We start from the raw sequence: 15,629 nt of genomic DNA on the forward strand, positions 1-15,629 counted from the left end.
TAATTTACATAATATTAACAAAATCGTATAATTATAACCAAATAATAATAACTAGTGTTACATTGAAAAAAATAACAAATCTTATTTTACAACGACTTTTAATTTACAAATATCACAAGACTTTTTTAATTTACAAATATCACAGTTATTATAAGAAAAAATATATATTGCTTATATTTTGTTATATCATTACAATTCAAAAGTGATAACTTCTCACTTCTCAAAATAACTTCTCATTATTAGACTCTTTAGAACCAAAAAAATAATACTCTCCATCCAAATCCAAGGCTAATCATCATCTAAAAACCTGCACCTCAAGCAAGAAACTTCACCACCTATGGCTATGATGGTCAGGACGGTGGTACACGCTTCTAAAATCATGAATAGTTATTTTCAATGCATGCATTACATTCCCAGGTTTATCTTCAAATTAACATCAATTGCACATATCTATACAAATTTGTCATAAAATAATGAGATTCTGAAACATGAATCCATGATACAGATAACTAATAATATTTTAACTAGCATATCCTGAACACAAGTATGTGTATACAAGCTCAACAGACCTACTTAGTGAGTGACATAGGTGCCGGTTCAGAAAATTAACATAGGCGTAATGTTCTTGATTGGACTTTTGAGATGGCCGAAGCCTAGCTAATATCATTTCCATCACATTAATTCAAGCAAAAGGGTAAACTTCTTTCGGAGATTAAAACAAGACTCGACGATTCTACTCCACCTGCAGAATTAACTTACAGAGGTCCTGCTATGCCGGTGCTACTTACACCCTCCATAATGGAAAATCTCATATCTTCAGATGGTTTCCAGTGTCTTTTCCTCTGATTGATGAACCAATTATTTATCTGCTTTATATCAAGTCCAGTCATATCTGATAGCTGCAGTTTCTCCTCCTCCTGAAAAATTCATCAAATTATAATCTTTTAGGATTTTAGCAATTAGAATGTCAATATATTAAAGAAGTTTGACACAATGGAGTTGAAGTTGTTATCATGTGACTTGGAGTTCAAGTCAACCTTTTGATAAGTAAAATTTGATCAAGAATTGTTAGTCAAGATTTGAAGTCGGACAAAATATATGTATTGTTTTGGTTAACATTAATTGCACAATAAAATATATGATATACTATATACTAGTACACTTTCTTATATAAAAATTACATGTACTAGTATGCTTTGTATGATATGAATTTGAATTACCGTGGGATAAGGCCACCTATAGTGGACGTTCCACCAATCCATCAATGCTTTTCTTGCATCCTTTGGTAGTTTACCCTTTTTCCTTTTCTTGAGAAATTCCTGTCTTAAGTTGCTAAGGTAACCCCCATACTTACGAAGAAGCATTTCTTTAAGCTCTTTATCACCTGGACATGATGTGCCACAAAGTTCATCATGACCACCTTCTACTGCTTCAACCTTTCCACAACTCATTTCATCCTCTGATGTCCCTGCTGCCTCATGATCTGACCCCAAAAAAAGGACAAAATGGAATCATGAAATGCACAACATTAAAAAATAATAATAAGCATTCCACAACATAATTTTTTTTTAAATAATTTCAGTCTAATCAAGAAATGCAAACTCCATATCAACTTAATTAGTACAAGTATATACTTGATCAATTTTTGTTGAATGTGTGTACATGGTGTAGTGTAGTGCTATAATCATCAATTGAGAGTATACATGTATGCAATAATACACCAATTATTATATGCCGAATGAGTCAGCCCTATACTTTCTATAGCTTCAATTTTTCATGTCAATATATTAAAATGGTCCCCCCCTCCAACATTTTATTATTACTGAGAATATCCAACAATTCCTTCAAAGAAGAATATCCAACAATTAACTTTCGCTTTCACGTACGTGAAATAAAATGATTGGGACCATCTCTTTCATGGTATGTACGACTAGTACTACTCAATAAAGAAACAACACATAAAATTTACCTTCGAATTTCAAGTATATGCCAAAACATTCTCATCATGCATGCAACTATATAATACCCAAAACCTTCCTATTTCATTACTTGAGTAGGGACTCCAGAAACCACTGTTTTATAGAAATTCAATATTGAAATTGGAAAGATATAATGCAGCCTTGACATGGAAAGGAAGAAAAGAGTAATTCACTACCAGGTTCTTTGAAACAAAAAGATATTTGTACAAAATCCACACAAATTATTTTATTCGGTAGAAAGAAGAAACAACATTAGCCATCAGAAAACTCACACATATAAGTGGAATATTTTTGTCAGTTGAGATAAGACTCGTAGTAGTCAATCTTGGATATCAGTGCGTAGCGGCCGACCCCAAAAGGGGATAGCGGGATAGCGTATAGCGGTATGACAAATAACAGTCCCGTTACATGAATAATGCTATAAAATATAAACAAACTTATATATTTCTCAACAAAAAAAAAAACTTATAATCTCTTGTCCCGTGAGCATAACTCAGTTGGTAGGACAATGCATTATTATATGCAGGGGCCGGGGTACGAACCACGGACACCCCGCTTATTCATCTTATAAGGTGAATTCTAGCCACTAGGCTACCTGACAAAAAAAAAACATTTAAATCTCACGAGACATTCATAAATCAACATACCAAAAAACAAAAGAGAGAGGAACAAATAAAAAAAAATCATAAAACAAGAGAAACCATAAAACAAAAGAAAATAAAGCAAGAAAAAAAGAACACAGAAACCATACAACAGAGTCAATTTGGTTTTTAAAATCTCCATAATGCCCCAAAATCAATTTAGAAATTTGGAAACCATGCAAAATGTTTGAAAAATAGGGTCAATTTGAAAATATTCAACTAAAATCAAATAACGGCTGAAGCAGTCGCTATCTGATTCTGCACCGCTACGACGATTAGTGTAACGGTTCGTTGCCACTACGTGCGGTCGTTATTGACTACTATGTTAAGACTAATGGACAAAATCTACACCGACTCGAGAGAGATAGTGGTACATACACACAACACTAGGGCCAATATTTTTTGTCTGAACAATGTAGACTTTTTGACCCCAAGATCTACGATTAAAACTTGGTAAACTATATATATTTAATTGAAAGATTAAAAAATCAATACAAAAATAATATCCTCCCTAGGAGTACTTATGGAATGGGTTAGATAGATTTTGAGAGCAAAAATCATCTGACTTGATCCCTTTAGTTTTGTGATTTGATCTTCCAATCAATTTGATTTGAAAATCAATTCCCATGTATTTGAGATTGGATTTGCTTGACTATTGTATACAATATTTTACTTTTTATTATCATAGAAAAAAATAGTTACACAAAGCATTTTATAGACAATACATCATAGAAAGTGCATGTCTTGGTCAACCCTATCAAACCTCAAATAAATTTTAATAACTACATGTTTAATGTGTTAACATGTCAATTTAACTCCCACCTACCGGAATCCGGTCAAATCCGCCCCATTCAAGGAAAACTCCACTATGATGTGGTCAACTCATTCTTACATAAATATGTAAGGTATTCTTGCATAAATATGTAACGTGATGTGTATCTTCTTCGTAGATTTTATTAATCAAACCAAATGTTTATTTAATATAGGGCTCTTCAATTAAGATTAACTTAATTGATAAGGAGTTGACTCACCTACAAGATTGGTGGATGATATGTACATACTTTTTTAAATGTTCTATGTGTACAAGTCTGCCTTGAATTTGGTGAGCCCCGAAACCGAACTCACCTAAACTTTAATTTACCAAAGAAATTGAATGTGGGTCTCGGAATTTTCTTGATAGGAGCGGTACAAGGAAACCCGGCCCCAATTGGGGGCAGGAATGCGTGCTTATTTTCAAACCCGACAAAGTTTTGGACAAATGTGGGATTTTAGTGAAGATTCGGGTCGGGGGTATTTGAGGCCAAAACAACCCCTAACCCCGTTGCTTATATATTAGTGTGTGGCTGAGTGGAATAGGAGAGACACGGAGACACATGAATAATAGATGAATCACATTATGAAATTGTACATATTCATTTCCAATAATCTCTATTGAAAAACAAAGTATTGAATTAGTTGATCATCAATATTAGATGAATGTAAATATACAATGGTACTCATAGATTGTGTTTTTTTGGGTGGGGTTTGAATCCCGGACCTTACATATATATGCATTGTCTATACCAATTAAGCTAAGCTTACGCGGACAATAATCCTCATAGATTTTGATTTAATGTCATGTCATATTTTTACATTAATTTATTTTAAAATAAATTTAAATGTTAAACAAATTTTTACTATGTGGGGACAACCAAAATTCATTTTATATTGGAAATAAACTCCATATTATTGTCGGACAAAAAAAAGATAGCACAACATAAACAAAAACTATAACAATATACATGTATTTTTGTTAAAGCCAAAAGGAATTGATATATTAAAAAACCAAATCAAGTCATCTAAGCACGAAGTGTATTGAAAAAAGCTTTGATAAAGAAGGAAGTGCAGTTAAACTGAAAATAGGATTTAGCCTCCATAATTGATAGTCAAAGATCGAATAAAACATATTTCGACTTAAACCACCAATATGACTGAAGTTTTACCCTTTCACAAAGAGCATGTAAGTTATCCTCCTTCCTCTGAAAAATATGTTAAGTTCCTTTCAAATAACCCAAGTAACATAAAGCCAAAAAACATTTAGGGAACTTTGAACTTGCGAAAACCCCCCTAAACTAGTACTAGTGAGAAATATTTATATGATACAACACCAAATCAATATCATTTAGGCACACATTCATTAAAACATCTATCATTTAATAATTTCAAAAAGATATATTATTTCATTCCTTTCTCTTCCATACTTTTCCCTTTTATGTATGCGCTCCTAAACGACGATTTATATTTATGTTTGTGACTAAACAAGTATATCTCGTCCTCGTGAGCTTAACTTAGTTGGTTGGAACAATGCATAATGTATATATGTAAAGGTCGGGATTTGAATCCCGACAAAAAGAAAACAAGTATATCTCATTACTGGTGGTATTAACTTAAGAGGACAGATGGTCGTGACGCGGGCCTCAATGTAAAGATTTGCTACTTATATATTGTACTATACTGCTACTAGCAGTTAAATAGAACTATTAGAAAATAAATTCATCTCCATTATTATCGTACATAATTAGAGGGCCATTCGTGTTACATAAAAGAAGAGGGCCATTCGTGTCCAGGACTTTTTCAGCTAAAAACAAAATGTTTACCAGATTTATTCAAAAAAAAATGTTTACCAGATAAAGAAAAATATCCAGATATTTAAAGGTATTATGAAATCCAATTATATTATCTTTACCTGAACGGTTGTAATCGGATGACATTGTCTGTGTCCCCTTGCAAAGTTCGTTTAGTTGTGATTCAATATTACACAGAAATAATGTTGCTTCATTGAGGGGCTTGGATAACTCCTCTTTGTATCTATGAAGAACTTCACAGTATGATTCCTAATCAACAAGTGTAATAAATGTTAGCAACAAATCTTAATTCTATCCATTCCATTTGCAAATCTTAAAGGGTTTTGCTAATAACGGTTCTTAAGTGCCCTAAGGGCTTTTAAATTTTACCTAGAAAAAGTCACATTTTAAAGTTTTAATGCATTAAATGCACTATTTTTAAGACAAAATTTCTTAATAAGTGCCCCGTTAGATTTCCCAATCTTACATTACTTAAAGAATACTATCCAGTGCCCCAATGACAATGGTTAAGCATCTAAGATAAGTAAGTTTTCATGAAAATGTAATCATTACTTTATCAAAAATAACATCTTATATTTTCAAGATAAAATTTCCATCGCAGGTTAATAAGAGCCAAAGAAAATATACCATGAAGTGGTCAAGGTCAGGATCATCTCCTATCTCACGGAAAGCATTATTTGGGTGGCTTTCACGCCCTATTTCTTCAAGAAGAGACGCAAGTTCTGTTGGTGCCCCAACCTTCATACACAATATTATATAGTATTCATATGAATACAAAATTAGATTATTTAATTTTTTAATATATAAATAAACTAATCATATTATAAAAGAATAAAATATAAAGCATATGCTAGCTAAGAATTAATTAATATTGATAATATTAATATTAACCATATGATTGAGTAAAAAATATATCATATGATGAATTGAAGGAAGTAGAATAATAAATAACCTTTTGGCATTCTAAAAAAGCAGATAGTAGATTTGGATAAAGAGGGTGAGTTGCGATCTGGTTCTTGATAATTCGATCCGTCGTCATATCCAACCTTATTAGATCTGATCGGTTGTGTTCCATGTGAAGGTAGTTATTATTATTATTAGCAGCAGCAGCACACACGAGTCCTCCTAGATGCAATCCAGCAGCAGTGTAAGAATAAACGTTAATGTTGCCATCAATATGACCCACTGTAAAACATACAAAAGGGACATTCAACTTGTGGTAATTATCTTCCATATCTACTAAAGTTCTTCTAAAGTTATTAAATAATATCCAAGTATACGTATAAAATTATAGTACTACTAGTAAGCAGTCAAAAAAAAAGAGATTAGGATATAGTAATATATATGCAGCATAGCTAGAAGTTATCTTGAACCAATTATATAAGATCTAATTGAAACTAGACCATATATTTATGGTGGAAAACGAACAAAAAGAAATCTAATATAATACTTGAATACAGCACCAAGACCCGTACGTCTAGGTTTTATTTCAACTTGTGGAGAATATAATCCATATTCATATAATATATATTATAAATAAACAACTGAAGTTAGAGTAAAAACATTTTATTTCAACCTCAGCTAGGTAGGGGAAGAAACAAACATAAGAAGTGGGAAAGGAAAGAGTGGAAAGCTGGGTTGGCTACAGCACCTGGAAAAGACCAGACCTTATTTGCTTTTCTTTTCCAAGAAAACCTGGGGAAAAGGAAAGAGAGGAGGAAAAACACACTCTCACACACACAAGGGAGAGAGAATTTAGAGAGAGAAAGAGTAGTAAATTGTGAGCGTGTACATGTGAAGTGTTTAGATATGTGTCAATGTGCAAAGGAAGGAAACAGTAAGAAGGATTTGACAAGGTTAAGGTGATTAGCTAGCTATGTAGGCCGTACTCGTAGGTGTCACTCACTTCTTTTCAACAAGACACGACAATTACCCACGTCAGTATATCCAATCCAATTGGTCATACTTATCAAGGGCCCCAGGTGTAAATTCCTGCAAATTAATTACGATTTTTATACCCAAAATTATGTCACCATGTTTTAAATTTCACTATCTCTGTCCCATAATAACTGAGTCATTTGTAAAAAAAAAAATATCCTAAAATAATTGAGTCATTTTACTTTTCTATACAATATTAATTTTTTTTTCTTTATAACTTTAATTAATAGTAGTACTACTTTCACTACTCCCAATTCAATATATTCTACTTTACATTTATAATAAAGAAGAATGCACCAATACTTGATAAAGACATTCAAAATCATTTCTCTCTTTTTCATTTATACACTTTTCTTAATTTGTAAGAAATGAAAAAATAACTCAATTAAACTGGGACGGAGGGAGTATCATTTTCTTTTAATTTAACATCTGCAACACTAACAAATTGTTTACTTTTCTTGAAGAGTCCTTCATGATAAAAGAGATAACCTAGCAATGTATCTTCATCTCATAAGTTGGTATTAATATGTGCATTAAGTTCAATTATAATTTTTAAGACAGTGTTAGAACCTTTTCTATGATCTGTAGGGTCATCTGCTATCAAATTTTTCGTTATCAAGTCACTCACAATTTATATCCACGCTCCACATGTCCAGTTCTAGGCATGACAGAGTGTGTTAAAGAGTCTCATATCAAATAAAGGATGATCTAACAATGTTTTTATAAGTTGAGACAATTCACCTTACAAACCAATTTTGTGGGTAAGGATTAATTATATCTTTCGAAAGCATGACATGAGGTTCTGATTAATTATGTGCTCCAGTCTATTCCAATGGATACTTGTCTTTCGGAAGTAGGGCACGAGCTTATTTTCAAAGTAAGGCAAGTGTCCTTGTGCGCAAGGATACTTGTCTTTGTACGCGAGTGTCCATTGTCTTTATAAGCAAGAGTTATAATAGATACTTGTCTTTGTACGCAATGCAAGTGTCTATCGTCTTATTGAACATTTAATTATTAATGAAATGACTTTGACTTGTTTATCAACAAAAAAAAAAACTTGACTTTGACATGCACATTAATCATTTGTGTGACATCCGTGGTCAATCTTACATATTTATTGAAGGGATGAAAATTACACCAACAATTTGTTGATATAAGTGGTAAGAAATTTGAATCATTTACACAAGTGGTGACGAGTTCGACACTTGATTATTTCAATTAAAAGGTGAAAATTTATATCGAGTGTCTAATCAATTTTTTGATAGAGATTATTCACTATTAAGTGATAGTAAAAATTTTATATCTACTAGTGAAAAGACAACACTAATGTGTATGTCTATCTGCTTTTCTACTAACTTAATTGTATATAATAAGAGCTGCCAATTTTGATATACACTATGATTAAAATAAATTATTTTAAAAGCGTCAAATATTGTTCAATTTATGGGGCTGTTGTTTCTATTTTAACGAGATTTAATTATGTTTTTAATTAATAATATAAATTCATACCGTAGTTGTGTTGTTTCTATTTTTTTTTTTTTTTAGTTCCCATTTATTACAACAACAAAAAAAAAACAAATTGAAAGTAGAAAAATGACCATAAAATCATGTATCCACTTTATGTAGCATTGATAACAATATTACACAAATATCTTTAAATAAATGAATATATTTTCAGCAGGGAGCGCATTTTGCAAATAATTGGTGACTTTTTCCCATTATTAGGTCATTTTGCATAAAACCCATAATGTCTTTCAGCTTGAGAACCGCACGTATTGATTATCAAGTTACTATCTGCTTTGTAAATTCAGAAAAGCTCAGATACGAGCACAGCAACACTCATTGTTTTTCAGAATATAGAAGATGATGTGGTACATAGATTCTCAAGTGGTGTTCCCCACTTTTTGGGTGATAATATTAGTCATGCAAAGTTGAAGTAATTCTAGCCGTTCACACCATAACTTGCTCTTTCAAAATGCATTTAATTCGTTCGGGCCCGTTGTGTGAAGATAATTTTTGGAGTTTAGTTACACTCGAGTATTTTTACTTTTAATATTCGTTCAATAATTAACATGCATGGTTTATAATATAAATCACATATATCGTTTATTAAATGAATATAAAAAGTAAAAAATTATTTATAATTGAGATTGAAGAAAGTAGTTACTAGAGTGGTATGAAGGCATCTATAAAGAGACAAACACTTTTGAATACTTAAATTGGTATCATGTGTACGTATAATTTATTTATAATATTTAATAAACACTCAATTTTTTTAAACCAACACCCTAGAAAAAAGTTTTAAATAGATCTCACAAATAACTCTATGTTATTACATTTTAACAACGCTCATTTATTCATTAAAAAAAAACAACACTTATTTATTTTAATATTAAAAAATGTGTAAGATTAAGAAAAAATGTTGGTGCTTATTTGAGCATCTCAACTCAATAAGCACCTTACACTTTCTCTCCCTAATAGGGTACCTATGTGCAATCAATACTTATTGGATTGGATTAGGATCCCCCATTGGAGATGGCTAAGGGTAAGATTATCAAAGCTTTGTTTTAGTCTACCAATAAAAATTCATTTCTCATTAGCTTTTTTAAACAAAAAAAGTCTCATATGCAGAAAAAGATGCATTATATATTAAAATTTAGGAAAAATAATATTTGTCGTCTCTTAATTTAATTTTAAATAACCTTTTTTCACGCCATTTGGTCACTTTGGATCATTTACATGTGAGTTTTCAAGCATTGAATCTAAATTGTATATGAAAATATGAGTGAAGGAATGAACACTAAGAATTCATATCAAACATTTCAAAAAGAATTCATATAAAATAAAATCATAAATTTGAATCCTGAAAAATCTATATGCAAATTGATCAAAATGACATAAAAAAAAAAAGGATAAATGACAAAACGTTAATGAGCTTAAGTTAAAAAACCATAAGAGTAATTTTGCTTAAAATTTGCTTTAAGTTTTATCGAATATTAAAAATTATTGGACCGACCATGCTAGCTAGCCTTGACTAATGACTCACGGTCAACGAGTTTTGATAAATAACTACTAATTTAGTTTTAAGCATCAATATCTATTTAATTTATTTTTAAAGTAGGTAAATATGATGGCAAATTCTATGGTACATCCAACAATTTGAGTGTATTGGTACACCAAATTCTTAAATTAATAGTTAAATAAGTTATTTTTTGTAAGAAAAAATATTTTCTATCACCTATAATTATAATAACTAAATCTTATTTACCAAAAACGTCAACACAATAAAATTTGATTTTTCTGAATTCCTATTACTCATAATAGAGAATTTTGATTATTTTTTACAATAAAATGTAGAAAAATTAAGTATGATTTTTCTAAAAAATAAAATGATGTTTTTTCTTATAAAATAATATTTTCTAAAATATATATGTCAACAAACACCTATTTCTTTCATAAAAAATGATAGTTAATTTATAAAAATGTAAGCGAGAGTACCGGTACACCTTAATTTGCGGGTGTACCATAGAAGTTCCCAAATATGATAGGTAGATTTTGATTTTAGACTTAATTAATGATTTGGTCCCTTAAGTTATTTGTTGCTTACATTTTAATCTCATAACCAATGTTACAATTTAGTCCCTTTAAGTCATCTTCTGTTAACCAAATAAATTTTCACCGTCAAAACCGTTAAGTCAGTGTCTAAGGTGGATACACATTGCAAGTTGTCACGTCACCGTTCACATGTGCCTATTTAACGTTTTGGCAAAAGACTGACGGTAATGATTTATTTGGCTAACAGATACTAACTTAAGAGACGAAATTATAACATTAATAACTTATGAGACCAAAATGTAACCAACAAATAACTTAAGAGGTCAAATCATTAATTAAGCCTTGATTTTAACAATATATGATATGATCAGTAGTTTGTGAAATTTTATGGACTTTTTTTTACAATCACAAATTTTATGACTAAACCGACTATTTTATATACTTTTAGATCTACTTAATTTTCCTATAGATATTTTAGCAACTAAATTGATCGTTAATCCGTAAAAGTAAATGAACTAGGCTTGGTCAATTTTCATCGAATACGATGACTTGTTAAACAGAGATTTGTTGTGTCCGGCAAACTAACAAGATATGTACATCCACTGGTTACAATTATAAATAAAAAAAATAAAAAATTTAGGTTCATTTAATAAATGATGTATATGATATATATTATTGATCCTATACTTCAGTTATTGGATGAACTCAAAATGTTAATTTTTGCTTATAATTATGATAGGAGAGTATACATAGGTTAACACATAATCAGTCTTTAGATATTAATAATTAATTCAAGTAAAAATTCTCTCTAATTGTTTTTAGAGCTTTAGTTGTGGTTTGTCTCGACTGCATTAAATCTTGTATTCCATTAGGAGTCTTTGGACTCTTAGTCGTTGTTTGTGGCGTTCTCAAAGGGAATTATCATTTGAAGACATTGATCTTGCCTTGTATTTGGCATCTCCACGTCGTATCTTGTGCTTTGGGATGCACTTTTATGTAATAAACTAATTTTTTTTCCTTCTTAGAAAAAGATCTAATGTGAAGAAATAATGTCCAGAAAAATAATGTTAAAGAATACACCGTCTAATACACATATCTCAACATATTATCTTTTATTTGTTGAAGTTCACATAAACCCTACCAAATTAACTTATGCGGGTTCCATGTATATATAATGAGACTCATATTAGTTTTAGTCAATGAAATAGAATGGGTTGAGGTGTGTGTTAAAAAAGTGTGTTGGTAACACTTCTCATGCTAAAAATGGTTAAATGGTTCACATTCATCTAAAGGGTCAAAAACGTCTCTCTTATTCTTTGTTGATGATGTGCTTCTGTTTGCGAAAGCCAAACCTTCCCAAACACAATTTATTTTCAACCTCTTAAATAAAAAAATTTCTCTTTCGGTTTTAAAAAACTAGTTTGGAGAAATCAAGAGCTTATGCATCCAAAGGAGTTAGCAGATCCATCAAATAACCTCTTGAACATCTCGCTAATATTACATTCACTGACCGCTTAGAGAATTATTTGGGATTAAAGATGAGATATGGACGTACAAAGAAAGAAGATTTCCTAAAGATCTATGATAAAGTAGCCTCTAAGCTTGCTTCTTGGAATGGAAGGCTTTTGAAAAAGTTTGGAAGAGTCGCCCTTGCTAAGGTTGTGCTTACTTCACTTCCAGCATATACTATGCAAATTTGTTGGTATCCCTAATATGCTTGCGACAATCTAGATAAGACAATGCGGAATTTCATTTGGCATGGGAAAAATGACTAAGCCATGCACACGGTTGGTTGGAACAAGATCATGAAACCTAGGAAGCTTGGAGGTCTAGGAGTTCATCCAACTCGACTACAAAACACAACTTTGTTGGGAAAACTTGTTTGGAGTTTCGTGCAATCAGACAAGAAGTTATGGGTGTCTATCCTTGCTGATAAATACTTGAAAAGGGGAATATGTTTTTAGAAAAAGCAAAAACAGGTTCACCTATTTGGAATGCAATCCTCAAAACTCTTTATGTGTTAGAAGATGGTTTCTCCTACAAAACGGAGATGGAGATACAAATATGTGGATCCATCCTTGGATCGTCAAACATCCTCTTATTAGCGTGGTAACAAAATATATCTCCACGTCATTTATGCCTCAAAATTAAGGATCTACGGTATAATGGGGAAAACATCATTGCTGATCTAAATCTGCACTTATCTCCTAAATTTTGTGCCTCAGTACAAGAATTGAAACCAACCATAATTCCCTGATTTTCTGACACTTGGGTGTGGAACGATAATTTAAATGGAAAATACACAACAAAAAGTGTGTATCATTGGCTCTTATCTTGGAGGGATGATATTGTCTCATTGAAGAAATGAAATTGGATTTGGAAATTATCACTTTCAGCTAGTGTGCAGTCTTTTATCTGGCTGGTTTGTCGTAACTCTATTCCAACTAAATAAGTCTTACACCATCGAGGGGTGAATGTTTATCTGGCTGCTACATGTCCATGTTGTAACGAGGAAGATGAATATATTCTTCATTGCCCCATCCTTTGTCCACGAGTTGTTGCAGCGTGGTCTGGATGTGGCTTCCCCAATGTGTCTTCATTGTGCTGACAATCTCTCGAGTAATATGAGAGATATCATACAAATGTTATTAAATAAGATAGGGAGTGTCACCCCTATCATAATGTAGAACTTACGGCGCACTCGCAACAAGTTGGTGATTGATGTTATCCAATCAATAGTCTCAACTATAGTTTCAATTGTTTATGTGCAATTGCAAGTTTCACAACGGGCATTCAACAATATTATTTTAACCGCATTAGTTAGGCCCACTCATGAAGTATGTTAGTAGCATGGTGATAATGATACAATGGTTCTTAATGTAGATGACAACACTTTGACTAACCCAAGTAAAGTAGGATATAGTGGATTCGTTAGAAATTTTGAAGGAAAATTTCAATTTGCATTTTATGGTAGTGCGGGGTTGCCCAATATTTTGCATGTTGAAATTCATGCCCTTATGATTGAGATTAAGCTTTGATGGGAGGCTGATTATAAGAAATTGGTTTGTTTTTCTGACTCTCTTCATGTAGTGTATTTAGTGTCAAAGGAAGTGTCGAGGCTTCATCACTATGTGAACCTCTTGAAACTTATTCGGATGTATTTGGATAAGAAGTGAAATATTTTCATTCATCATATTTTTCGAGAAGAAAACCTTTGCTAGATATACTTGCAAAAGTATATGCTAATCATTCAGAATCTCTTATGATGGTACATCAACCATTACCACATTTATCTTTAACCTTACTAGTGATGCTATGAGAATGACATTTATTTAGACGTGGTTTTTCTTTTGTTCTTTTTCCTTCTCTCATGTAAAAAAAAAAAAAAAAAAACGAAGACTACTCAATCAAAATTACCTACATGAGTAAATTTGTAAGTGGAATAAACATGTTTTGTTATTAAAAATTACTTTTATGAATGTTTTTATCTAGCTTACCCACGATTCTTTTTTTATTATTACCGGAGAATTATCCACAACCTAGACATCATCTACGAAAAAGACATAATAGAATCCTAATCTTTTTTTTTAAATCTTATTCCTACACTTACCTAATATATGACATATCCCACCCAAATATATACCTCCAAAGAATTTACAAAACAACAATCATTATATATTACAAAATTATGTCCCTAATGTTAGGTTGAGATTTGATTTATGAGGAGGAAAAAAATCATTGGACTACCTTCAGACAAAATCATGTTAGATGTCTATCAAGTCGTGAATCTGCCAGAAAATGTTAATAGCATATTCCAACAAAATTTAAGTTTAAAAGCTAAATTAAAAACCTTTTAAAAAATATAATTGTTGAGTAAAAATAATCTAATTAATTTAAAAAAGAAAAATAATTGATTCATTGAATGAGGTTAATATAGATGGTTGGACTGTGTGTTCCATGTATTGTAATTTTGGATTTAAGCTCGGAATTCAATAGTTGGTAGATTATACGTGAATTCTAAATTCTAACGTAATAGTAGTTTTTTTCAAAGGAAATGCTAACCGGTGTCTCCGGTATTGGTTGAGTATGCTAGAAAGGAAATTATATAGTAGTTAATACATTGAAATTGTGTAATTAATTTATAAAAAATCAAAAATATTTTCCTTTTATGGTAACAATTGTCTTTTTTGGTATGTGTTGTGAATTCGGACTCAAAATCACACCAATACAAACTATGATGTGTGGAGTAAAGGAAAGTAGAATATCAAAGTGAACACAAGCAATAATCAACAATATCAACACCTAGATCTAATCTAGGAATTAAAGTGAAAAGCACAAAACCGCAAGCAAAAGATAAAGGGAGAGAAGAGAGGAACAAACACACCAAAGATTGTTGACCTAGTTCGATCCAACTTGACATAATCTGGGGGAGAGATTGATCTCTCCAATCCACTATCAATGAGTTCTTACAAAGAGATACAAGGTTACAAGAAATTAGCTTCAACAAGTTCACAAAGAACAACCCTAATTTTTACCCATTTTCCCAATCTCACCAATGAACAAGACACTCAATGATTTTCACTCACCCAAGGTGTTTACAATATTTTCCAACCCAATAGAACTCTAATCAAAGACCCTCAACCCTAAAGTCACCTCCTTTGATTTCCCAAGTTTCTCTCTCTTCAACCTCTCCTTCAAAATCTGCAAAGAACACTTATATATCAGTCTTCAGCTGTAAAAATCGTGTCACGTTTTCTCAAGTCGTGTCACGATTGAACATCCAGAAAACATGCTCTCGACACTACCAAAAATTGTGACACGCTTATGAAATCGTGTTACGATTTCTCTGTTCTTTCAAAACACAATTGAAGGCACTTTACAATAGTATGCTT

The 15,629-nt window shown here is 31.5% G+C and overlaps 1 protein-coding gene across 1 annotated transcript; it reads right to left on the bottom strand.

Annotated features, from left to right (window-relative positions):
* Nucleotides 1–362: 362 nt before the first annotated feature.
* Nucleotides 363–6,796, bottom strand: LOC11406488 (homeobox protein knotted-1-like 1). Its single transcript, XM_024782919.2, has 5 exons — nucleotides 6,197–6,796; nucleotides 5,872–5,982; nucleotides 5,346–5,493; nucleotides 1,221–1,483; nucleotides 363–917 (listed from the first exon to the last, which is right to left on the bottom strand). Exons 1-5 carry the CDS (start codon nucleotides 6,476–6,478, stop codon nucleotides 756–758), a joined length of 966 nt encoding a protein of 321 aa, XP_024638687.2. The 5' UTR covers nucleotides 6,479–6,796; the 3' UTR covers nucleotides 363–755.
* Nucleotides 6,797–15,629: the final 8,833 nt, after the last annotated feature.

Source organism: Medicago truncatula, chromosome 1 (assembly GCF_003473485.1).
Source record: "Medicago truncatula cultivar Jemalong A17 chromosome 1, MtrunA17r5.0-ANR, whole genome shotgun sequence".
NCBI classification, from domain to species: Eukaryota; Viridiplantae; Streptophyta; class Magnoliopsida; order Fabales; family Fabaceae; genus Medicago; species Medicago truncatula.